A 26,779-nucleotide genomic window follows, 5' to 3' on the forward strand; every position below is an offset into this window, starting at 1 on the left:
GTTTGAAGCTAATGTTGAGTATATCTTTATTAGAATTGAATAGAATTTGCACGATAAAACTGCCTGTTTGTGTTATATTATATTTTATGCAATAGATTAGAAAGTATATTTTTATATTAGGATAGCTGGATGAGGCGGAAGGAAGGGCGAATGGTGGTGGGTGTGTCTCTGTGGAGGAGTGACGTCTTACTGGTCCACGCATGCGCAGTGCGCTCCCCCGCTGGTCCCGGCCTGTCAAGAGCAGGCAGATGGAAACGTAGGCAAGAGGATCGGGGTGAGGTCATGTATTTTTAAGGCGCACAACGGAATAAAAGCACTGTGCACCGGCGGCATAGACGCGGAGCAGCGTTTCATCGAACGTTGGGAGGGGGGGGATCCACATTTCATGCCGGAGGTAAGATGAGGATCCGTACGCTCCTGTTCCTCGGACGTGCTCATTGTTTAGCCGTGGGGGGAGGGTCGTACGTGTGTCATTTAACGTGCATGCTGTTGTTTAAGCGACATATCCTCTTTTATTGTCTCCTTTTTACGTGAACCCGTGAAGGCAGCATTGGCCCATATGCAGTCAGACGCGCTGTTAAACAAGCAGTCCCCGTCATATGGTGACATGGGGGTCATTATGGGGGGGGGGTAATGTTTTTCCTGTGTATGTCTGATGTTATTATCACGCATGGTTCCGTGCTGTGGGTTGTCCGCAGCTTCCTGTGTGTGTGGCTGCCAGGGGTCATGTGGCCAAGGTGAACTCACTGGCATTCAATGGAAATACTGTAGAAAAGATCCGGTCGATATGTCTCTATTGCTGTGTCTGGTGATGTCAAAATGAGATGATTGCCTCTCATCATCTTCATACTGTAGCTGTGTGACAGGACATGGCAGTGGAGTGACAGGATTGTGGCTGGTGCATTTCGCTCCTGACATTATAGCTCATTAACTTATTTATATGTATGTATGTATGTATAGTACTTTATTAATCCCACAGCAGGGAAATTCACTTGTATATAGCGTTGCATTGCGTAGCGTTTAGTGTTGCATACATTAGCCTCAATATTTGGCAAACCTACACAATCTAATGTCATCCAATGCAAGAAATCTCCCTTTTACATGGATAATAATAGTCAGTTTTGAATATTGTCAGCAAGTTATTATATTAACACTATGTGTATTATTTTGGTTATAGTTTGCTGTTGTGTAGTGTAGAAAAAAATGCTGTTCTTTTGTTTTAGGGTTATAATTAGTAGAGATGAACTATGTTTTGCTTTTTTTAAACCGATACCGATAACTTTCTGCTTCTCAAGACCGATATAGATATAGTACCGAGAATATCTACTCTTAAAATTTTGATTTAACTCTAGTTTGTGCACACCTGGAGGTAAGAAGGACTCGAACAAATTTGGATTTGACCAACTGTACCTGTTGGTTTGTCGTGATTACTACGACCACATCACTACTATCAGGAGAAGCAGAGTATAGAGCAGAGGGAGCCACCTGCTGTGGCCCAGCAAGGTGCACTGTATTCAGGCACACGCTTCGAGCAGCCGGTGTGACGCCACAGAGGTCTCTGGAAAACCTTTTGCACTTTTCAAACGCTGGCATTTCAGGTGGCTGATAAAGTTTTTTGTGTGCTCGATGGATTTTTTTTTTTTTTTCCCCTCATCGCGGGGCATTTGGTACAACGAGCACACGAAATGTCTTCCTCGGAAAGTGATTGTTTACAAGCGAGCTCAGGAGAAGTTATGACAGGCCGTTACCATCACAGGCAGGAGAAAAAAGGAGCACAGATTTGCTCACTTGCACACGGGTAATTTCGCCTCATTGGAGCATTTTTAATGTTATCGGATTGATCAGTATGATGTCAGAATTCCCTCATATCGGGATAATTATCATGCATCCTTAATAATTTGTATAACAAAACAATTGTTATTAGTTGGCACTGCGTCATATGTATATTTATTTGTGTAAGCTATGTAACGCTTCTACTCCTGAAGCGCTGCACACAAAAGGGTGAAAACTTGTCAAAACATGCACCCCTACTGTATTGCCTGTGCTATTATTTTTCTGACAAATACACCACGTTACACACCAAATTTGACCCCGTAAGACTTGAAATCCCTCACACATCTTCCTGATCTCAACAAATCACCCACTGTAACTTTAGGGTGTTTTGCCAAATGACTCCAAAATTTGGTACGCACCCTTAGGGGACTGCCAAGCACGTGTGTAAAATTTGAGGAAGATTGGTTGAATAACACGGCCACCATCCATCAAAACATCCAAACTTAGCAACTATTTGGCTGTAAGTTCTTGACCATTTGTCTAATGATTATAAAAGAAGTTTAGGTCGATTTGGTGGTTGTCTGCATTGATTTTAATGATCATTTACACTTGGAACACATTTCTGACTGTGTAAATCCTAAAATAGCTTTTATTTAACACTTTTCTGTTTTATAACAGTGCCTTTTATCCTAAAATGGTACCAAAATGGTACGCTCTTTTTTTATTTTAAGCTGCATTTTCTTATATCATGGCTGTCTGGAGGGCTGTGGTCATCTACAAGCCCATTTTTTCCTTGTGCCTGTTGAACCAATGCAGAATGAGGGCATGGGGACAGTTCTCCACCTTCAGAGAACTAACGACATAGAGTATCTGAGCTGTAACAGAAGCAGGATGCTGCCTGTGTGAAAGGACAAGGGTATGATGTTTAACACCTGACACTCGTTTTTGCTGCACTCTGTGTGTTCAAAGCAATTAGTACGAAATATAACAACTATTTTATATCCAATCATGTAAATGATTTGATTGTGGGATGCCTTGCTGCTGTGCCAAAGCACACACAGTTGCAGCATTATCCTGCTTGCCGGGTTGTCTATAAAAGGCACAGACAAATTAATGGTGTACGTTTATGGCAATTTTGTTGGATTTCTATGTCAAATATGCTTTTTGTTATTTTGTTACAGTGGTACCTTGTTTTTTGTAAATAATTTCTTTCAAAACACACCAACAGAAATGTATGAAACTCAAAGCAATTTTTCCTGGAGGAAATAATGTAAATTCAGTTAATACATTCCAGACACTCAAAAATATGAACCAAAATTAAATTTTATAGTGAATAATTACAGTTTTAAATGTCGAAAACAATGCAAAATAATTATAAAAGATTAATTATATCAACATTAATAATATAAACATAATTTTAACTCTTGTTGGCAAAGACGGTGATGCGTGTAGAGGGAGAAGGGGAAGGGGACGCCACCTTCTCAAACTTTTAGATGATTTTTTCTCTCTAATTTGTAAAGGCTATTCCTTGTCTTTAGCTTTTTGTCCTGATTGTTAGTACTGCCTTGATATCGGAGTAGTCAGTGGATCACACAATTTGAAAGGCTTTCAAAGTGTATTAAAAATAGGAGCAATATATTGACGAGGAAGAATAATGAAGAGCCCAGAATGAAAGTACACAGAGTTTATATAGCAGTCGCAGCGCCCCTCCTAGAAAGTGAATGTGAAGCTTGTGTGAGTGAGTGAGAACAATGCATCTGTTGTGTGTCTCCCAGTATTATTCCAATCAGTCATATGTAAGTGTTGTGCAATTATGATTGTGCTGTGTGTGTGTATTGTGAAGGCCTCTTTAATAAGAAATGAGATTGACAATGCACTAAACTAGTAGACTGAATCAAATAATCATATCTAACAAATTCAATAGCGTTTCTCACATTCTTTATCAAAGTTCTGGCACTCGCAACTTTCTTTCCCCCCATGGTGGGTTATTTAGCAGTCGTACTCAATAAAAAATGCACGGACTGTGAGTCAGCAACATGCAGGGTGCTTTGTTTGGGCACCACATTCCGTGGAATGATACAGTACAGGAAAGATGGACTAGTTAAGTGCAATATTGCATGATAATCTGGACAGTGTACAAAAATTTTCCCTCGAAAACCGAATCTGGGGTGTTTGAAACCTGAAGTTCCACTGAAGATAGACAAACAGTACAGTTTGTCCTATTCATAAGCTGGAGGTCATGAATTTGACGATTATAGGAAGATGTATGTGCTTGGCAGTGCGCAGGAAGTAGCCCAAGCACGTGGATTTATGATATGTCCGTGCCCGGACCATTGGCTGCTGCATTGCTGACACATAATCTTAATTGATTTGACAGGAAATCAGACGATGCGACATGCAGTTAGAAGTTGCTGGACTGCGGAGGCATTCATATCAACAGAAGGGTCGTCTCCCCGCGCACACCTGACCTTTTAATCATTGTGATAGATTGCGTTATTGCTGAAGATGATGACTACTCAATAGTAGACGCTGCAGCGCTGCTCCGAGCCAAGTGTCTTCCTGCGTGTGTGTGTGTGTCTGTGTTACACAAGCATGTCTATTTTCATGTGATGAGCGAGGCGGATGCTGCAGACGTCTTCGTGACGTCGGGCAAACAGACGGAGAGCTGAGTCATATTTTTTTTCCTCTGGCAATTATATCGCTAATATGGACTGAGTGTCGGTTCAGTGGAGGAAAGGAGGAACCGGGGACGGGGTGGGTGGGGAGGTTCCCACGAGGGCTTTAAAGTCTTAAAATTGCTTGAATTCTAATGGAGCCTTATCTGAAAAGTGCTGACATTTTGGGAAAAATGCTTGAGATTGTAAGTACAGTATCTCACAAAAGTGAGTACCATTTTTATGACTCTATCTTCTCACTGGTTTTCTCCCGCTTCCTCCCACATTGCTGTGAATGCTTGTTTGTATGTACTGTATGTGCCCAATGATTGGCTGGTGACCAGTCTAGGGTGTACCCCACCTCTTTCCTGAAGTCAGCTGCCATATGCTTCAACTTACCCGTGGTCCTAATGAGGACAAGCGTTATGGTCAATAAAAATAGAAAGAAAAAAACATAGAAATGTACATTTGCGGTCAAAAGTTTGGAGACATTTACCCATGCTGTAGAATGAGAAGAATTAATAAGAAAGAAATATATTTCAATTTAGTAAACAAATTAGAGTTTGCCCACCAATCTGTATCGGACGATTTCCGTAAAAAATTGCATGGTCGGCATACACCGATAAATGCCTTTAACAATAGCCGATCACCTGTGGCTTGCACTTTGCAGTCCGCAGCAATCCTTTCGTGTCTTGCCCTAACTAATATCTTGGGCAGTGTCGTCCTCCCACTTTCCCTCAAAACAAAAGCATTGAGGTCTGCCGTGTGGAACCTAACTGCCACGAACACTGTCTTGCGAGGGTAATGAGCTTTAACACGGCATTTAAAGAACAACACTTGATGGAGTATGGTGAGTTTTGGAGGCTCACGGCAGCTCATGTCAAGTGACAGGTAACGCAGCCACTCACCCGTTTGTGTGTGACAGTGAGACGATTAAGCTAATAACCCGAAAAATAATTGAACGGACGAAAGCAGCCTTTCTCAGCAGTGGAAGTTCGCCAAAGTCTTCTTAAAGAAGGCGTCTCATCCTCTGGTTTCAGGAGTTGTCTAGTAAGTAAAATATGTTTTTGTCTAAATTAAGGTGATTTTATGGTTCCTTTTTTCCATATCATATAGCCATAGCAGATGGCTAGATGGTTTGATAGGTGGATACAGTAGATATTTATCTATCCAGTTTCTAAAGCCAACATGGCACACACATACAGGCAAATAACATGACAATGGAATGTCTGGAACTGAATAGAATTGTTAGAAAAATGAGAAAGTCACTATCTTTATAAATGGTATTATTATTATTGGAAAATATTACCTGGCATGGTTGTGGTAGGTTGAGTTGATATGAACGCCGTTCTTCTTGGGTATGTACCATACATTCATATTGGTGGACCGCAGTCCCAGGGAGATTTATTTTGGGTTCCACAAAGATGATGTTTAGCAAAAGAACATGAAATGCAAAGTCAGTCATAACCACCCAAAGCACATTATGTAAATGGAGCGTTGTTGGCACTTTTTGGAGGTTTTTTCAGAAGGCTTTATAGGCGGAATAGGTGCGTCCCATTATGTGCATTATATTTCATTAAAAGTAATGTGTGCCGGTTGGTCAATAAATTAACGAAAAGCAGTTAATTTCCATTTCCTGCAATTATTTTCAAATGGCAAAGATATATATAGTGGTCGGGGATTTATCTTGCATTTATCGCTATCAAGATGAAACTGCCCAATTTATTGCAATATTGATTTGAGGTCATATCGCCCAGCCCTATTTTGATGTAAAAAAAACAACAAACAATGATGTTGTTCATGTTGGTATAGTTGTTTAGATATTTGAGCTGTCACAAAAGGAAAAAAATGGTGTCAAAGTGAAGGTTAGGCATGAAATGTATCTCTTCACAAAAAGCTTTTCTCCCTTTTATTGTTGGGAGCTGATATTTTCCTGAAACTTAGCTATGATGTACTGCTGATGACAAAAGAACGGAAAAAGGCAGAAACAAACTTTTTTTTATGATGAAAGACGAGAGTCTAATCTTTCCTTTGGTAAGTTCCATGTTAATATAGCCGTAGAAGACAATATTCTGTGTGCATTGGAAAATCAGTCAAAATTGTCAAAAATGGCCAGTACTGAAGGCGTTGAATTTTGAAAATGGCTGGGAGTTAATTACTAATTTTATTAAAAATTACCAATTTTTTTGGGCCCCCTGGCAGTCAAGGGGCCTTGCAATTGTCCTGTCTTTTCCCCTTTATACGGCACCCCTGGCCAATAGCACTCATTATAAATACATTGAAAAATATATAATTAATCTATGTACAAATCGGCAGCATAAAAACCCTGATCGGAGCATCCCTAAAAATATATATTAAAAATGTTCATAAGAAATAAATATATATTTTTATTTATTATTGATGAAAATGTTAATTATGTTTAATATGGTAAATCACTATTTGTATTAGATTACATGTATACACTAGGACCCCAACTTACGAACACAATTAGTTCCAGATGACCGTTCTTAAGTCGGATTGTTATTAAGTCGGGGAAAAGGTAATATTACCAATGATATAGATACTACATGTACGTGTATACATACACAGTATATGTGTATGTATGTAAATATGAGTTTGGATGCAGTAGTAATATTAAACAAGGATAATTAATGAAAAAAACAATAATAAAAGTGATATAATAATACGTAATGATAAATGTTATTTACCTCTGAAGAGGAGTGGTCGAGCATACATCGTTGTGGTGGAGAAGGAGGAGTTATTGAAAAAGGACAAATGGTCGTCGTCGTTAGACTCTTCTAAAAGAGGTAGTGTTCTGTGGGTGGTGTAGAATTAAGCAGGCCTATTAACTCTTCATAAACTTTAATCACACGCTCTGTCCGGGTTGTATCATACAGCTACAATGTAACTTTCCATTTAGCTTTCGCTCCCCAGCGTCTGTTGGTCCCATTAACAGTGTCACAGTGCCCTCTACTGGTCAAGCATGTAGCAGTATAAATACTGATGGAACGACTACAAGGCAAAATAAAATAAAATATAGACCAGTCTGTTTGTGTTCGTCTCCGCGAATGTTTGCAAGTCGGATGTTCGTAAGTTGGGGACCTAGTGTATTTGTATTAATTAAATTAAGATTTATTTTTCATTATTTAAATATAATAAAAATATTCATAACAAATATATATTTCTATATTACTATTTATTTTATAAGAAATACATATTAATCATTTCTATTTATGTAAAAAAATATTTTAGAAATTCATAAGAAATATATATATATATATATATATATATATAGTATTGATTTCATATTAATATATTATTATATTTAATATTTTTGTTATTTGTATTACATTAAAATCATATATTAAATTGATATTTTTAATTATTAGTAAACGTATTATTTTTTATTTATTTATATGCATTACCAGTCAAAAGTTTATGCACACCTTCTCATGACGTAGGAAATATGATGAAATTAATATTTAGAAAATCAAAATTTTTTAGCCACTATCCGATCCCGATACCAATACAATTCCGATACCAGAGCTCTGTTTGCTTTAATATGCCATACTACACCGAAAGAATGTCAGCTCGAAGAATATCAGCAAACGTAACTGTCTCCACACATGCAGTGTCGCACACACACACAAGCGCTCACGCCTGACACGTTCTCAGGTCCTTCGTCGTCGCACATAACTTCCCTGTTGTTACATTGTCATTTTTGTTGATATTGCTATGAGGCTGTAATAAACTTTTCTATACAGGCAAGTATGATATTGTAGCGAGCTGGAAGTTTTGTGTTGTGAAGATGTCCGACTGTTTTGAGTGGCCGTGAACGCATCAGGTGGAATACTACTAGCGTAGACAGTGTACAGCTTATATAGCATTATAGATTTACTATCCACAGAAAGTGAGTCGACAAACAGCCCTTATTGTCTAAATAGCCGGCATTGTCTGCTCTGGGGCTGCATGAGTGCTGCCAGCACTGGGGAGCTGCGGCCTTTGAGGAAATAGAGTATGTGCTGTACATGTACTGTGATATAGTGAAGCAGAGCATGATCTCCTGCCTTGGGAAACTGGGTCACATTGTTAGATGGCATGATGGAGTCCACCTTCACGGCACTTTGCCCTTTGTCCTTGGGCCGTCACTGCTGATGATATCAAAACTTCCATTTTGGTGTTTGCTTGCTGACCTGCCGAGACATAAATGCTGTGCTCTGCTCCAGTCGTTCTGCTTGCTTTGCAGCACAGACCTTTCTTTTCTTTCTCGTACTGCCAATCATCTAAGTCTGGCTCTCCCTTTGTGCACACAGAGGACCTTTTTGGATGCACAAAGAGCAGCGATCGAAGATTTCGCCATGAACAAAAACAAGAAAGAGAGAGAGTTCTACAGCCTCGATGTGGGAGACTCGACGTTTACAGTATTAAAACGATACCAGAACTTAAGACCCATCGGATCGGGAGCGCAGGGAATCGTCTGGTGAGTGTTTCAACCTCATTCATATTTCCCCAAGCGACTGGTTCTGAATCGTAACTATTTGTATTTTTTTTGTGTGTGTCCTTTTTGTCATTCAGCTCTGCCTATGACCAAGTCCTTGAGAAAAACGTCGCCATCAAGAAGCTGAGCCGGCCATTTCAGAACCAGACCCATGCCAAGAGGGCGTACAGAGAGCTGGTCCTCATGAAATGTGTCAATCACAAAAATGTACGTATGCAGTCTCATCTTAATGACTCCCATCCGTCTCATTCATGCCTTTCCACCACACAGATCATCGGCCTCTTAAATGTTTTCACACCCCAAAAATCCCTCGAAGAGTTCCAGGATGTGTAAGTGGCTCATTTTTTTCCCCTAATGTTTACGTCATGGAAGCTATTGCAGTATTTTCCCTCTTGTTTTCAGATACTTGGTGATGGAGCTGATGGATGCCAACCTTTGTCAGGTCATTCAGATGGAGCTCGACCACGAGAGGCTATCTTATCTGCTCTATCAGATGTTGTGCGGTATCAAACACCTCCATGCCGCCGGCATTATTCACAGGGTAAATGTTTGCTAATCAGAACTTACTGCTCTTTGACACGCTTGCTATTGGTTGGAAGAGTTGCTTGGGCTCATGCACGAGTACACGGACAGGCGTCCCACCTGGATGTGCCATATATTCAATGCGATAGAGTATCCAGTGGGTATCGATGACTCTCAAGTATGGATATGAATACATGAAAAAAGAGCATGTGTGACTTCAACATACCGTAAATTCCTGTGTATAAGCCGCTACCTTTTTCTTAAACTTTGAACCCTGCAGCTTATACAGCTGTGCGGCTAATCTGTGGCTAAATTCTAATATCATGACATCTCCTTTACTTCAGAACTACCACTAATTGTTTCAATACTGTGTCGCTCACGAGTCAGTGAGGAAGCTGTAGCTCTTTCCTTGGCAGGAGCCAATCACGAGCTATCAGCACACTCACAACAAGCTTGTCAACCCACTGGAAATTGCAGGAAGTCATTAATAGAACAGTGTAACAATATAAACAATAAAACTGTCTGACTCACTGTGTCATCTTCATAACAACACTAAACTCATCACACAGTAACTTAACACTCTGACTTAATACCTGCTAAATATACAAATATGTGCAAATGAAGTAAACAACTCTTAAAGTTTTCCCATAATGCATTGCATCTGAGCAACACATTCTTTGGGGTGCTGCAATGACGTCAGCCTCCCTCTGGGTGCTGGGCTCCTATGGCTCCCTCTGCTGGACAGAGGCAGCATTGCAGTGCCATCCATTTTACTTGAATTACTACATACAGGCTTTTGTACTTCGACACTCCCTTGATTGTGTCGAATTGAACTGATCCGTTAATGTCACGAGACCACTGAAGGTCAAATTCCTCGTGTGGTAGCACACATGGTCAATAAAGCTGATTCTGATGTTTGATATCAGAAAAGGAAAAAGAATCCGAATAAGTATTGGGGGAAAAAATGCCAAAAAAACGTTAATTAGTAGCTATACAGAAAAAAATGGCCAAAATAGTAATCAGTATCTGGTATTTTTTTTTTTTTATGACAAAAAGGTAATTAATATTGTATTAAATTAAAATAATCCAGTTGTTGAGCTTGTGGATAATTTGTTCAGTGATATAAATGGATTGATGGAAAGTAATTAGTTGATGATGATGATGATAATAATAATACTGATACTAATACTTCTACTAATGATATAGTATATACTGTAGATGAGAAAGTAGATAAATAGTAATGATATCAATGTCATTTCATATTTCAATGACTATTCTGTTCAACTTGCATGTGACAAACTTCTGTAAAATTTAAAAGGTATTGTTTTTGGAAAAAAATTGTATGTTTACCATTTGTAAAGTACCATTTGTAAACTAGAGGTGCCCATTACGTCGATCACAAGCTACTGTAGTGTGGGTTGATCGCATAAACATCAGTTTGGAGATGTCATATGAGTCAGTATACATGAAGCTCCCCTCCTAATTTGCTGTTGCTAAGATTAAGATTAAGTGGTGAACAGACGTCTCAAGCTACTGTACACACGGAGGTGCAACTTTATTATTCTGATTACAGAAAAACTAAGTCAGCGGTAAGATGCCTATATCTATAACAAAAGTTATCCGTTTGGAGCGGCTGTTTATGTAGAAAAAAAGTGAGTTGTTTGATGGCTTTGCTTCACGCCCTGAACTCCACCGTAGAAATGCGTGTTTTCTACACATCCGTCTGTTAAACTATTATTTCATGATTAATTGGAAAATGTGCCCATTGCTGAAACCTTTTTAATATGTTGCCTTGACTTCGGCTGCATTGTCGTTTGCATTATCATTATCATTTCTTGTATGTTTACTGTATGTAATGTTTGATAGCAAATGCTAACTAGACGTAATACATGAACTGTGTGTCTAATGAACACTACGTAGCTATTTTGACTGACACATTACCGATACTCAGCCGGTACCATGTTATTGGTAACAAAATGACGCCTCTCCCTCTCTTCAGGACCTCAAACCTAGCAACATTGTCGTCAAGTCAGATTGCACGCTGAAGATTTTGGACTTTGGCTTGGCTCGAACGGCTGCCACAGGCCTCCTGATGACTCCGTACGTGGTGACGCGCTACTACAGAGCACCAGAGGTCATCTTGGGCATGGGCTACCAAGCTAATGGTCAGTGTTTATGTTGAAACGGGTTTCTTGGGATTGAAAGTGAATTGCACACACCAGTTATCGCTACTCCATCTGCTGTGAGTTCAGTAACCAGCATTGGTCTAACGTGTGTTCCTCTCACTTCTTACTGGTGATGCTAACCACTAGTGGACATTTGGTCTGTGGGCTGCATACTGGCTGAAATGGTTCGCCATAAAATCCTTTTCCCAGGACGGGATTGTATCCTTGTGGCTTGCGATATTATTCTTAACCATCTTTGTCAAGCATTTGACTCAATACTAATATATCATGCAGCAACTGCATGCTTTTCATTTCCAAACTCATGCCATCATGTTGCCATCATTTTTTGTTTGACTATCACTCCTTTGTTTGCATGTGCACGTCCGCATCATCTAAACGTCCATGCCCAGTGGATGTGTGGTCAGTGGGCTGCATAGTGGCCGAGATGATCAGGGGAAGTGTGCTGTTCCCCGGCACTGATCGTATCCTTCCCATCATTTGTGTTCTCCAACGTGTCATCGCATCATTCGGCGTGAAGACGTCATACACCCTTCCCTCCATGTCATTCCATTTTGATTTTTACGACCGTTTTTGTTTGTGAAGTTGGGTTTTTGTTGGCAAATGTCTTTGACCGCGGGTCTCAAACTCAACCTGGGGGGCCGCTGAAGAGTTTGTGTGAGGCTGGGCAAGTATTCTGCAAAAAACATAACCGATCCAGTCTTCTCAAGCTTTATTAAAGGGATAGTTCTGATTTTTTGACATGAAGTTGTATGACATCCCCATCTGCAGTTTGGTCCCGTGAGCTCAGTTCTGGTCGGAGATCCGTGACAAGGAACGTAGTTCGGCTTAGTTGCTGAGGCCATTTAAGTAAAGAGTTCAAAACTGCAGTATATGCATTCAAAAGAGTAATACATTTGCATCAAAAAATGCCTCCTCAAAAAAATCAGACCTCTCAAATTGCTTGGCGTTATATTTGTCTGCCGCCATGTCCCTGTGCACTGTCGCCTGTCCATTCTTGTGTGTGACTCTTTTATGTTTTATGCATCACACCATGTACACTCACGCAATTGGGGCAAATCATTTCAACATGCACCATTATTCGCTTTCATCTCCACAATATTGATTGCACAAACATACTGCATGTGTATGTGGTCGTTAGTCGATTCTCCAATTAATCAATGTGTTTTGATTTTAAAAATGTAAATATCCTCTGATTTCAGCCTTTCAAATGTAAATATTTTTTCTTTCCTTAGTTGTCCATGAAAGCAGATCTATTATCTTTTGTGTTTTAGGCAAAACAAGATTTTCACACACATCAGCTTTGAAAATACTTATGGACATTTTTCTGTCTTTTGTGATATAAGGCAGACCAAACTACTAACTGTTTGTGTTTTCTTCATATTGATTTACTCCACCTAGGCCGGGGGTGGCCATTACGTCGATCGCGAGCTACCGTTAGATCGCCAAGGTAGTTTGGGTCGATCGCGTAAACGTCACTTTGTAGTTGTCATCTGACATCAGTCAGCTGACATTAAGCTCCCCTCCTGAGTCGCACTTGCTCCCCCGCAGCGTTTCAAGCTACACACGAAGATGCAACTTTCATCTTTATTATTGTGATTATGGATGAACTAACTCTGCGGTAAGATATCTATATCTATAACAAAAGTTATCTGTTCACTTGTAGCGGCTAGTTACGTACAAAAAAATGTATTGTTGGCGTCATGAACTCTACTACAGAAATCAGTGTTTTCTACACGTTCACTTCTTAAATTATTATTTCATGATGAAATTAAAAATGTGCCCATTGGTGAAACCTTTTCAATATGTTGCCTTGACTTGGGCTGCATTGACGTTTGCATAATCATTTTAAGTTCTTGTATATGGGTAATGTTTGATAGCAAATGCTAACTGGGTGTAATACATGAACTGTGTGCCCTAATGAACGTTACATACTGTAGCTAATTTGACTGACATATTACCAGTACTCAGGTTATGTACACAACTATTTAGGAGTTATGTGGAATTATCTTTATTTCCATATTGAAGTGAATTATGATAGCAACTACTTTGATTACCTGTAAACTTTGGAAATGTGAATGTGAAATACTAATCATTCATATTTACAATAGAATTTCAGAGTTTACTGGTTACTTTTTGTATATGTTACATGTTTTATAGAAAGAAGTAGATCAGGGATGTCAAACTCATTTTCACATCGCAGTTACGGCTGCCCACGGAGGGCCACTTGTAACTGTCAGTATATATGAATAGAAATATGAATATAACCTCATGATATTATTACACAATTGCTTGTGCATTTGGTTATTATAATTTTACTAACAAATTGATGGATAACTTGCTTTGAAATGAGAAGTGAAGTGAGAATGTCATGGTGACAAGCAGACATTGAAGTACTGTCAAACTTGTCTATAGCGGCCACTAGAGGGAGACTTCAAAAGTGGCCGCTATAGACAGGTGGCCTCTCTAGACAGGTTGGCATCCAGTTTGAATGTTGACCAGTAGAGGAAAAAAAAAGGGAAAAAAAATTATGTTGACCAGTAGAGAGCACTGTGGGACTGCGGATAAAAGTTGTACAGCACTACTAGGCTTGTTATTATCCACGACCCACAGAACAAAGCTGTGCTAGTAATGTCTTACGCTTGTTTTTAATATTTTACTTTTTATACGGCAGAGTGTCATTACAGCTTTAGTTCATCAGGAAGTGACGGGAAGTGACGTGGGCGTCCCGAGCAGGAGAGCTAGGCTCAGTGCTAGCTGTGAGTTTCGAGAGAGTTGGGAAGTGTGTTTATGTTGGCGTGGATGTAAACTCCACTGTTAATAAAGCCATTAAAATGCATCGGCGACGTGAGTCTCTCCTTCCCCACAACAAGCGGCATTACAGTATTGACCAGTGCACATTGTCTCACACAGGAAATAAACGGTGTCACTTGTTACAGGCATTGGCTGGACAGCTATGTAGTGGGGCTTGTTTAACCTTTGCCTTGTGGGCAAGCAGGAAGGAGAGATGATGCTGAGAGATGTGTGTGTGTTCTGAACTGCTGTCTGGTGGCCGCGTTCAATAAATAAAGTTGACAGAAGCAACAGGAGAAGTTTTCTTCTTTGCTTCGGAGCTGAATAACACTGACAAGTTAACAGACTAGTAGCGAACGGAAAAGAAGACGGCTTTTTTTGTGTCGAATACAGAAGATGAGGACTTTGATGGATTTGTGGATGAGGATTGATCAAAAATAACGTTAGTACATTCTAAAATACTTCAATTAAGTACAACCAAACTCAGTTTTGCTCCCGCTGCTTTTTAAAAACATATGCTAGCATGGTTTTAGCGTGCAGGCATTATATTGTATTGTAGCGTCGCTGGGAGCACATCCTGTTCCCAGCCTACTTTGCGGTAATGTTTTGGTGCAAATGCTCTTAAAGTTACATGTTTGACCAGGAAATAGCAAGCTCAAAAGAAGACGGCTTTTTTATGTGGAACAACTGACAGTTTGTGTGGATCTTGTGAATGATTGTGACTGAGCTAGGACTCAGTAATTAAAGTCTACACACAATGGCTTCATTGATTGAAAAACAAAACTTTTTCGTGCATGAAGCTTCTACTTGAGTCGGTAATTTGGCCGCTATATGCGGTCAGATATTGACCACGGGAGACAAAATGGGTGGCCGCTGGCCGCGTTGGACAGGTTATTGCTATACACTGCATGATTAGATAATACTGACGTTCAGAAGAACTGCATGCAGTACAATTTTTCTGTCAAAATGACAGATAAAATACATTCAGAAGGACAAAGATGAAGTACATTATTGACATGCATTATTCCCAGGGTTTCGCGGACCACATAAAATGATGTGGCGGGCCACATCTGGCCCCCGGGCCTTGTGTTTGACACCTGTGAGGTAGATCATTTTGACTTGTACTTGCATACTGAGAAAGTGCGTGCAGTCCTGATATATGTGTATATATATATGTATATATGTATAACGTACATAAATACTCTTTTTTTTTTTTTTTAAATAAATATCGTAAATATATATACTTTCTATATTTATAGTCGTAGGTAGATCTTTGGGTCATTTTAAAAGTAACTCGCAGGCTTAAAAAGTGTGAGCACCCCTGGTCTAGGAATTATTCAGTTATTCAAAACAAGCTTCAGATGAATCTACTAAGAAAACAATCACGAGTTGCAGCCTTAATACATATAATATTAACATGAAAAGCCCAGGACATGTGGGTCACAACACTAAACACTATACTTTGATGTCATGTAGCAGTCCTCAAAATATGAGTTTGAGACCCGTGTCTTGCACAGTTACTGGTAATTAATCGTGTAGTTTCATGCAGTTCCTATAGAGGCAGCAGTGAGTTGCTGTCATCCAACAAGGAAGTGTACACAATGGAGGCCGTTCAACAACAGCGATAAGTTAGTCCGCCTGTAGAAAGGAGGTGGTGCACAGGAGAAGGAAAACACACCGGTTGGAGGATGTTAAAAGAGGAAGCAGAGTTGGAAGCAAACAAGCTCGCTCCCCAGGCTAAGTGGAAGCCATTTTAAATGCCGAGTCAACATGTTAGCATAGTTTTAACATGAGGCTATTTTACTCCTCAGCAATAGTATATTGGTGTGTGGTAGGCTAAGAAAGATAGTATTATTGCATTTGCCAATCTTAAAACGAGGAAAATGAAATGAATGTAATTGTACTTGGTGATTAATCAGTTTTCAAGGTAATTAACCATGATTCATCACCATTTTCCACTATGTGTGAAATATGCCCATTTTTGCTGTATTTTATGAACAGAAAGTTCAATGACAGAACAGTATATATTTATATGTATCAACAGCTCCAAATGAACTGAAAGTTTTAATCAAGCTAAATCAGCTTTAAATCAACCACGCATCTGACAATCTATTACTAACGCTAGTCTCTAGTCTCTTTTAATAGTAGCCGAACATTTAACTCACACTTTAATCACATTATTATGAGCCATGAGGGGTTGCGTTCAAAGACACCATGTAATTTCACCTTTTAAGTGTAAGTGTATTTTCTGGGATTTCCGAGCATACTTAAATGCAGAAAATTGTAAGGGCAGTAGGGATTACGTTGGTGAGAGATAAGAATATCCAATTACTTTTTTTTGTGGTCTTTCTGTTTATTTAGGCCACACATACACTCATAATAAAGACGTTTTGGTGATGTTTGAAGTGTCCTTGAATGCACCTCGCGGTCGTCTAGTGACAATGAGGAAGCGTCTTTCTGGGACAGCGAGACTAAAGATGCGTTTGTGAGTAGGAGATACATGTATGGTGTTGGAATTTCACTGCTGTTGGTGTGTTCAGGACAGAATAAAGTTATTAAAGAGCGGCAGACTCAGTGCGTGATTGTGTGAGGACGCTATTGTGCCTTGTCTGCCGTCATAACAAAGAGATGTGGCTTGACATGATGCACATGTCTTAATTACACTAAAAGTGTTAATTAATGGAAAAATATAGTTACCGCTGTGAATGCGCTATTTTTGACAGCCTTAAATTATAATAAATGTAATTCTGTGCAGCGAAAATGTGCTAAGGAAGTTAGCATTGTTGACTTTCAGTAGCACTAAAGTGCCCTGACTCATGGCAGCGCCATCATGTGGTGTAGCACAAATTTTCACCCTTCTGTGTGCAATGGTTAAATGAAATACATGAATGCACTTAATGGTGTTGGACAGTATTCCACTAAATACGCATCACCTCATCAAAAGGCTGCAATAGGAGGAGGAGGAGGCCGTGTACACCAAGTGAAATGTCACGCTGCCCTTTTTATGTATTCCGTGTGCGGGAGTTTCCTTAATCTGCGCGCCTCTCAGACATTGACCAGTGGAACAAAGTCATCGAGCAGCTCGGCACTCCGTCTCAGGACTTTCTCATGAAACTCAACCAGTCGGTAAGAACGTACGTGGAAAACCGGCCACGCTACGCGGGATACAGCTTTGAGAAACTCTTCCCGGATGTTCTCTTCCCGGCTGATTCCGATCACAACAAACTGAAAGGTAGTGTTTTCTTTCAGCTGCTGTTGTCAGAAGCGATTCCTCAAAAGCAAAATCTAACTTGGCTATTTGTCTCTCAGCAAGCCAGGCAAGAGACCTCTTATCCAAGATGTTAGTGATTGATGCCTCCAAGCGCATATCTGTAGACGAGGCCCTGCAGCACCCCTATATCAACGTTTGGTATGACCCAGCGGAAGTGGAGGCGGTATGTTGACTGCATAAGAGTTTGTCTTTTTTTAAATGTATTTTTGTATTCTACGTTGGTGGTCTTATTGTTTCATTATTTTGTCTTCTTCAGCCTCCGCCCAAGATTCTTGACAAGCAGCTGGATGAGAGGGAGCATACTGTGGAAGAGTGGAAAGGTTCGACAGCAAGTCTTCACTTTTAAACGGGCGTGAAATCCCTTGAAGGTTTTCAATGTGTATTTCCCTCCTGTGTGAGCGCAGATGAGCTCATACTAAGCTCTAGTTGGTGATAATGACCCCGCGCTCATTTTTAGAAAGGTCACTCCAGCACCAGCGCGTCCAAATTAGAAACATGATTCTGTTTTGGAGCGAACAGAATGCAAACACACTGGAAAGAGAAAGCAGTGGCCTACATGCTATCAAGTACTCATCACTTCTTCCTTCCCTGTGGTGTTGTAGGGCTGATCTATAAGGAAGTCAGCGACTGGGAGGAATGGACAAAAAATGGAGTGATCAGAGGACAGCCGTCTCCTCTCGGTGAGTCGTCATTGGAACTTTAGCAGTGATCTGCTGTCAATCAGTGACTTTTACATGAAGTGTTGTTTTCAGATGGTGCTTTGGGCAGGGTTCCTAAGGGTGGGAATTCTAGAAAATGTTTGGTAAAATGCTTGAAATTCAAAGTTTTACGAAATTCAATTTTTTTCAACATAAAATTTCATTCAGATTGAATTTTTTTTGCATGTTTGATGTGAGGCATACTAATACACTGTGGATATACAGATGAATGGATATACACTCCTGCTCAAAATTTTAAGACCAGTTGAAGAATTGCAAAAATTTACCTTTTGCACTGTTGGGTCTTAAGGAGGTTCTAAGTAGAGCTTCAAAATGCAAACAAAAAAAATGGGAGTGGGATAAAAAAAAATTGAGTAAGCAATTTATTGCAAACAAGCCTTCAAGTGAAACGGGCTGTTCATGAGCTGATCAAAAGTTTTAGACATCATCTTTTTAAAAGCCAAAATCTTGGCAAAAATATGGATTGAATCTGATTTTAGTGTTAGGTATTCACACTGTCATTTTCTGTTGATGGCAAAGGCAAAAAAGCTTTCTCTCTTTGAACGCGGTGGGATTGTTGCGCTGCGTAAGCAAGGCCTCTCGCCTTGGACCATCATCGGCCCCAAAGAAGGTTGTAACTGGTGCCGAGTGCAGTCCAATAACCATCAGACACCATCTGCCAGACAAGGCTTTAAAAAAAAAAAAAACGTCTTTAAAGGCCTTGTCTCCACACAATTGCCCGTTTGGAATTTGCATGAGAGCACCAAACATAGGACATTGAAAGGTGGAAGAAAGTTTTGTTCTCTGATGTGAAAAAATGTAACCTTGACGGTCGTGATGGCTTCCAACGTTACTGGCATGACAAGGAGATCCCACCTGAGATGTTTTCCCCACGGCACAGTAGAGAGGGCGCCATCATGATCCTTCAATGGAACAATGGAGCTTCAGGTTGTGCAGGGGCGTCAAACGGCAGCTGGATATGTGAAGATTTTGCAGGGAGCATCCCTTGTGACTGAAGGCCCTCGTCTGTATGGTCATGACTTTGATGGCTTTTTCAACAGGACAAAACTGCACTTCACAATGCCCGCCTGGGACTTCTTCCGGAGGAATTAGCTCACTCTTTTGGACCATTCTGCGTGTTCCCCTGATCTAAATCCAATTGAGACATTTGGGGTTGGATGGCAAGGGAAGTTTACAAAAATAGACGTCAGTTCCAGACAGTGGATGCCCTCCGTGAAGCCATCTTCACCACCTCGAGCAACATTCCCACTAGCCTCCTGTAAACACTGGCATCAAGCATGCCCAAAGCCATCAGCTGATTAACAAGAATGGCACAGCTACTCATTACTCCAGGGGTGCTCACACTTTTTTAGCCTGCAAACTACTTTTAAAATGACCAAGTCCCAAAGATCTACCTACTACTATAAATATAGAAAGTATATGTATTTACTATATTTATTTTTTTTAAATATGAGTACATATTTATGTACGTTATACATGTATATCAGGAGTGCACGCACTTTCTCAGCATGCAAGTACAAGTCAAAATGATCTACTTCTTTCTATAAAACATGTAACATATACAAAATGTAACCAGTAAACTCTTAAATTCTATTGTAAATATGAATGATCAGTATTTCACATTCACATTTTCAAAGTTTACAGGTACTCAAAGTAGTTGCTATCATAATTCACTTCAATATGGAAATAAAGATAATTCCACATAACTCCTAAATAGTTGTGTACATAACCTGAGTACTGGTAATATGTCAGTCAAATTAGCTATGTAACGTTCATTAGGGCACACAGTTCATGTATTACATTCAGTTAGCATTTGCTATCAAACATTACCCATATACAAGAATTTGAAATGATTATGCAAACGTCAATGCAGCCCAAGTCAAGGCAACATATTGAAAAGGTTTCACCAATGGGCACATTTTTAATTTCATCATGAAATAATAGTTTAAGAAGCGAACGTGTAGAAAACACTGATTTCTGTAGTAGAGTTCATGACGCCAAGCAAAGCCAGTCAACAATACACTTTTTTCTACGTAACTAGCCGCTACAAGTGAACAGATAACTTTTGTTATAGATATAGATATCTTACCACAGAGTTAGTTCATCCATAATCACAATAATAAAGATGAAAGTTGCATCTTCGTGTGTAGCTTGAAACGCTGCGGGGGAGCAAGTGCGACTCAGGAGGGGAGCTTAATGTCAGCTGACTGATGTCAGATGACAACTACAAAGTGACGTTTACGCGATGGACCCAAACGACCTTGGCGATCTACCGGTAGCTCGCGATCGACGTAATGGCCACCCCTGCTTTAATCACTCCTTTTTTCAGAATTTTATTTCTATTTTAGGAGGAGTTTTCTTTCTTTTTTTGTGAGCTATGGTGTTAAACGTTTGATCAGCTGATGAACAGCCTATTTCACTTTAATGCTTGTTATAAATTGCTTGCTCAAATTTTTTTTTGTCACACTTCCATTTTTTTGCAGTTTGAAGATCTACTTCGAACCTCCTTAAGATTCAACAGTGCAAAATTTAATTTTTTTTATAAATGTAAAATTTTTCAGCTGGTCTTAAAATTTTGATCTGGAGTGTAAACTTTATTTATCCTGAGAGAAACTCAGGTACAGGTACAGGTAAGTACTGTAAGTTAGAGACATGAAATGAGATTTAAAAAAATTAGGGGTGCATGATAATTACCAGACTGATATGAGAGAATTCTGACATCATACCGATGAAACCAAAAACACTCCAATGAGGCAAGATTACCCGTACTGCGTGGGTGAGCAAATCCTGCCTGTGACGTTTAACGGCCTGTCGTAACTTCCGCTGAGCTGAACATTCACTTTCCGAGGAAGACATTTTGCGTGCTAGTTGTACCAAGTGCTTGATGAGGGGCAAAATAAAAACAAACATTGAGCACACAAAAAACCTTATCAGCCTCTCTGTTTGAAATGTGCAAAAGGTTTTCCTCTATGGCAGCATGGGGGTGCGAGTATCCTGCCTGTAGAAGGCCTGTAGAGATCTGCCATGCATATCCTTACTTGATGAGTAAATGAGCTCTGAGGATTTTTTAAATCTTTCCCTATAGCGGCGCCCCCTAGAAAATGCCGCCCTGGGCAGTTGCCCAAGTGGACCATAGCAAGAACCACCAAACATCATGATATTTGATTAGGACAAATCAACAGGTACATTTGGTCAAATCCAAATCTGTTTAACTCCTTCTTACTTCCAGGTGTGCACAAACTACACTTAAATGTAAATAAAAAAGTAGATATAAAAAAGTTATCAGTACCACATCAGACTTGAGAAGCAGAAAGTTATCGGCATCTGTATCATTTTGAAAAAAAGATATCATGCATCTCTAATTTTAACTGTCATGGCTCCTCACACATTCGCGAATGAGCATTCATGACCCTGCAAATTTACAGGTTTTTGGTGAAAAAAATTGTAATGTTTGTTGTTTTTTTTTACTCTGGAAATAGGCAGTTTTTCCCCTTGAAAACACTTTTCATTAAATGTTAAGTGTTGGCCTAATCTGTTTGCACCCAAAATGTAACCCCCGAGGAGGTGTATGTCAATAAATGGAATTTTCAAGGGAAAAATATGACTAATATGCTAAATATGGTGTCGGGGGGGGGTGCATCACTAAATGTGACGCTCAGGCTTGTTCCTTTCTTCTCACTTTTCATCCACTTTTCTACTGTTTGCCATTTGTGGCGGAGCGGTGACCCAGCGGACGCAGCATCTCGCCAGTATTTTGGATGAAACCTATGCCTTCATGTGTGTTTTTCGCAGCACAGGTGCAGCAGTGATCGACAGCCCCCCTCAACCTTCTGCCGCCTCCTCCTCCTCCTCTTCTTCTTCAGCCAATGACGTGTCGTCCATGTCCACAGAGCCCACCGTGACCTCTGAAACAGACAGCAGTTTGGACAGCCACACTTCTCTCGGGGCTCTGGCCTGTTGCAGATAACACACACACACACACACACGCACTAACACACATTTACTCCACTGTAATCTATCCTCATCAGTGCACCTTATACAGTGTTAGAGATGGGATAGTTCTCGTATTAGTTTGTAGAGCTGCGCTTTCAATGTACAGTTTGTTGTTATTGCCCCCAAAACTATTGTAAATGACTGTGCTTTGAAAAGGTATCATTATTATTATTATTATGATTGTATTTTTGCTGCAAAGAGTATGTTTTGATGTGAACCTGATGTTTGTAATGAGGGGGAGGCATTAGAGGGAATTTGTGCATCAATGTTTTTAAGCTGCAGCTGCACAGTGGCACGCTGGTTGCACCGCACTGTTGTTTTTTAAAATACTTTCTTAAAATGCTGATCCAGCATTTGGGACGTTTGAATGAATCCACTATTCAGTCGGTGACTTTGGACATTTTTATGTGCAAAATACCTGCTTTTTTTCCTTCATCTGTCGAGATGCATCCTTCAGCCTGTTTTTCCTCACGCATTGGACTTTATTACGTCGGCATCCTGTACAACTCACTGCTTTGTATTCAACTGTCATTTCTCACTTAAAGAACAGGGTGAATGTAAGCAAAAAGTCAAAAAGACGCCAACACACTGGCTCCAAAAGTAAGAACACTGCAAAGAATGATGTCTAAGCAAGGTTAAATACCTGTAATCCAGGTCAGAAATACCACATTTTGACTAACTTCTACACTTTTACAATATTTTTTTTTATCTTACGGTTTACGGTTATATCAGTTTACGGCGTTCTATGTTACATCATTTTGTGGTTACTTATGGTCTCCCACAAATTCATTAAATACATCATTTTGGTCTGTAAACAGGAGACGTAACGTCTACACGCATGTGAGGATGACAAGGAGGTGGTTGATCGCCAATCTCTTTATTGGAAAAAAACATGCTACTGTTAGCTGCAACTGTTCCAAAACAACATCAGCAAACTCAACTGTCCTCTCTGCATGCAGCCACACACACACACACACACGCACACACCCAGTCAGGACTCATGGTACGTTCTCAGCTTCACAGTGTGTCGGACATCACATGACTCTACAACACATATAACTGGCAGGTTTCTGTTTGTCTTAACGTGACCGTAATGACATGGCAGTGTAGTGGTCTTATGATTGGGATGGAAAGTGTTTCGAGCAAGTAGAAGAGTTGGCTTACACAAACAAATACAGCGGATCCCCACACATTCACAATTCAGTATTTGTGACCATGCAGATTTGCTGATTTTTGGTCAAAAAATACATTACAATTTTTTTTTCTTTGAAAATAGTCATTTTTTTCCACAGATAAACACCCTAAGTCAGGAGCATTTATAAATACGTAATAATCAGGGCTGTCAAATGAAACATTTTAATCAAATTTATCACAGTTTTCAAATTAAATATTCTTGATTAATCGCAAATTACAACTGTGTGAAATATGCCCTTTTTACTGTATTTTATGAACAAAAAAATAAATGACATGGCACAATTGTATCTATTGGTATGTATTAACAGCTCCAAATGAACTGATAATTAAAATCAGGATAAATGTACTGTAAATCCATATGCCGAACACTAGTAGTACTAATAGTAGTACTGATAGCACTAATAGTAGCATAACTTTTGGAGCACACTTCATCCGTGTTGTCACTATGCGATTTTTTTTTAAAGTTGAATTTACTGTTTTGTGTGTAGATGTATTTTCTGGGATTTCAGAGCATACTTAAATGTGGGGACATTATTGTGCCTCCGTCTGCCATCATAACAGAGAGAGATGGCTTGACATGGTGCGCATGTGTTAATTATGCAAGTTTTTTTACATAATTAAATATATGATTTTCTGCCGTTAACACGCTATTTTTGACAGCCCTCATAATAACACCGGTAAAATGTACAGCATTTTTATGCTTCACTGATACGTCTTTCACCAAGTGTTGAGACGTCGCCCTTTGTTCAGCTGTCTTTGAACGCACCATAGTTGCGCGGTGCGGAGCGAAAGTGAAACTTGTGTGTACAACTTTCTCCGACTAAAGCCATCAGTTCATGGATCATTGTACAGCGTCATTTATTAGCGGTGAGTTCCTGTACATTTGATACTTTAAATGTGCTTATTAAACATGTGAGGCACATTCATGGCTTAAGCATTGATTGTGTTGTGGGGGGCGGGGGTCAGGAGGGGAGCAAGCCGAGCCGCAACATTTTAATGGCCGTAAGAATTATTCACGATTTACTGATCTATTGTAGTTAGTCACACCATGTACAGTATTAGCCTAACGTAACATAAGCAAATTGTAAGGAAAAAATACCATTTTAGTCAAAACAAAGTATTTTTGACCTTGATTTCAGGTGTTTGAGCTTTTGCTGTGTAATTATTAGGATTTGATGCTTTCAGACGTTCATAGATGTCTGGTATATATGATCTTTTATTTAAGTGCCCTTACTTGTTTTCTAGTGATTTTTAACTCCTCAAAGTTGAGTTCTACCTCACACGCACACACCCCACACACACACACACACCCCACACACACACACACTATTAAAGCTGTGGTATGCATATCACACAAAGTGTTGAAGGAATATGTCCTTTTTTTTTTTTTTCTTCCTCCTTGTACATATTATTTATTTATTTATCTATTTATTTCAACTGCAAATGCATTTGTTGTATGTAAACTGTACATGTAGCTCAGAAAGTACTGTTTTTCTTGCATTTTATTTTCTATGTTTGATTGCATTGTGCAATATAGATTGTTAGATTTAGAGTAGTCAACAAAATGAGGTGTACATTGTAGTGTAGATGTATGTATGGGAGTTAACCAACCATGTCAGGCTGCCATGTTGCTTCCTTTCCCATTTTATTGGACTCCCCCCAATGTGTCCAGTCCAGTATTGGGCACTCCACAAGCTCCCAGAATGCACTTGGGGATTATTGTGATGCATGTCCTCACACTTTCTGGGCCATATTTCCAATGACTGTTGTGACTTCCTCCTTTTCTTTTTTCTTTTTTTTTGTGGTTTTGCTCCTGTCCTAAACGTCCAAGGAAGAATACAATAGTCTTCATATTGGATTTAACGTGAAAGAACCAGAAAGCCATTCAGCATTACTGGTTTTTAAAACACTGGCAACACAAATATGAAACCTGTGAGCTGTTTTTTTTTTTTTTTCATTTTTAATGAATCTGACATCAGAACATAAAAAAAAGTTAAAGTGTCCATCTTCAACTCTAGCAAATAAAAGAGTTGAATTTGAATGCATCTTTGTTTGTTTGTTTTTTTACTTCACTTGGCTTCTTTGTATGCTTCAATGTTCAATGTGACCTAAAAGTTAAGAATTTATTCATTTTCTTACTGCTTATCCTGTTAAAGGTCACAGGTGGGTGAGCTGGAGCCTACCCCGGCAGACTGGCACACACAGTAAACAAGCATTTGGACCATTTAGCGTCATTCAGTGAACCTAACATGCATGTGTTTGGGCTGTAGGAGGTCGCCTGCAGAGAACCCACACAAGCACAAACATGCAGGCATTCCAGTGCAGATTCAAACCCAAACCTCCTGGCTGTGAGGCACATGGACTCCAACCACTCTTCCCTACCGTTCCGTGCAGGTAAGAACTTTTTTCCTGTTGTTATGGTCTTCAGGGTGATCACTGTTGGTCAGTGTCGGCAGAACATGGCCTTTTCAAAGATGACAAGTCGACATTTGTGTCGCTTTGATGAGCATTTTTATAAAAAGTCATTGATACAAGAACAAATCTCATCTATCATCTCTTCATCACAGTTTTTCAAAATAAATGATTGAAATTCTGGCTGTTTTGTGCTTGACTACGGCCTATTAGTAAAAAAATATGCATATTTAAGCAAATTTTGCGTATTCTTTGCCTAAATTAAGCATTTTCAAGGCTAAAATTGGCTAAATTAATTTAAATACAAATATATGCCATTCAGAAGACACATTCAACGGTGTGATATGTAGTATTCTACACTGGTCACTAGGCGTCAGTAATCTTACATTGACGAAACAATAGCCACTGCAAGAACAACTCTCCCAGTGACGTGAGTCTGTTATGTCTTATTATGTCTACTTTATTGCGTAATGGGAGTGTAAAGGTGACTATAGGGGTGTTATTTTGTTTCTAGAGGGCTCTAATAATGTTAAAAACCATATTTAAAAGGTTGTAAACAGCTTTTCTACTATGAAACTATGAAAATATTCCGCTTATAAATAACGAATCCTATTTCAACAGTTGAGTCTGGAACCAATTAACCACGATAAATGAGGAAAAAAATATGGGAAAAAAATTACTTTTCCTGTCAGTGAAGTCCTATTACGATATGAAAGCTGTGGTATGACCAAAAAAAAATGTCATAAAAGAGTTGAAATTTTGCAAGA

General features: G+C 39.5%; 1 protein-coding gene across 3 annotated transcripts in view; it reads left to right on the forward strand.

Annotated features, from left to right (window-relative positions):
* LOC129194340 (mitogen-activated protein kinase 8-like) overlaps positions 1 to 26,122 on the forward strand; it is a 30,851-nt gene extending 4,729 nt beyond the window's left edge. The window contains exons 2-12 of one of the 3 annotated variants that reach the window (XM_054799506.1): positions 8,741 to 8,907; positions 9,003 to 9,132; positions 9,196 to 9,254; positions 9,328 to 9,466; positions 11,447 to 11,612; positions 12,023 to 12,094; positions 17,473 to 17,655; positions 17,733 to 17,857; positions 17,951 to 18,014; positions 18,297 to 18,374; positions 22,211 to 26,122. In XM_054799506.1, coding sequence (XP_054655481.1) covers positions 8,741 to 8,907; positions 9,003 to 9,132; positions 9,196 to 9,254; positions 9,328 to 9,466; positions 11,447 to 11,612; positions 12,023 to 12,094; positions 17,473 to 17,655; positions 17,733 to 17,857; positions 17,951 to 18,014; positions 18,297 to 18,374; positions 22,211 to 22,380 — 1,353 coding nt within the window. In that variant the 3' untranslated portion in view covers positions 22,381 to 26,122. Of the gene's footprint in view, positions 1 to 8,740; positions 8,908 to 9,002; positions 9,133 to 9,195; positions 9,255 to 9,327; positions 9,467 to 11,446; positions 11,613 to 11,759; positions 11,832 to 12,022; positions 12,095 to 17,472; positions 17,656 to 17,732; positions 17,858 to 17,950; positions 18,015 to 18,296; positions 18,375 to 22,205 lie in introns of all 3 variants that reach the window. The other 2 variants (XM_054799507.1, XM_054799504.1) reach the window with 2 other exon arrangements.
* The last annotated feature ends 657 nt before the right edge of the window (positions 26,123 to 26,779 follow it).

The sequence above is a fragment of the Dunckerocampus dactyliophorus genome, chromosome 14 (assembly GCF_027744805.1).
Source record: "Dunckerocampus dactyliophorus isolate RoL2022-P2 chromosome 14, RoL_Ddac_1.1, whole genome shotgun sequence".
NCBI classification, from domain to species: Eukaryota; Metazoa; Chordata; class Actinopteri; order Syngnathiformes; family Syngnathidae; genus Dunckerocampus; species Dunckerocampus dactyliophorus.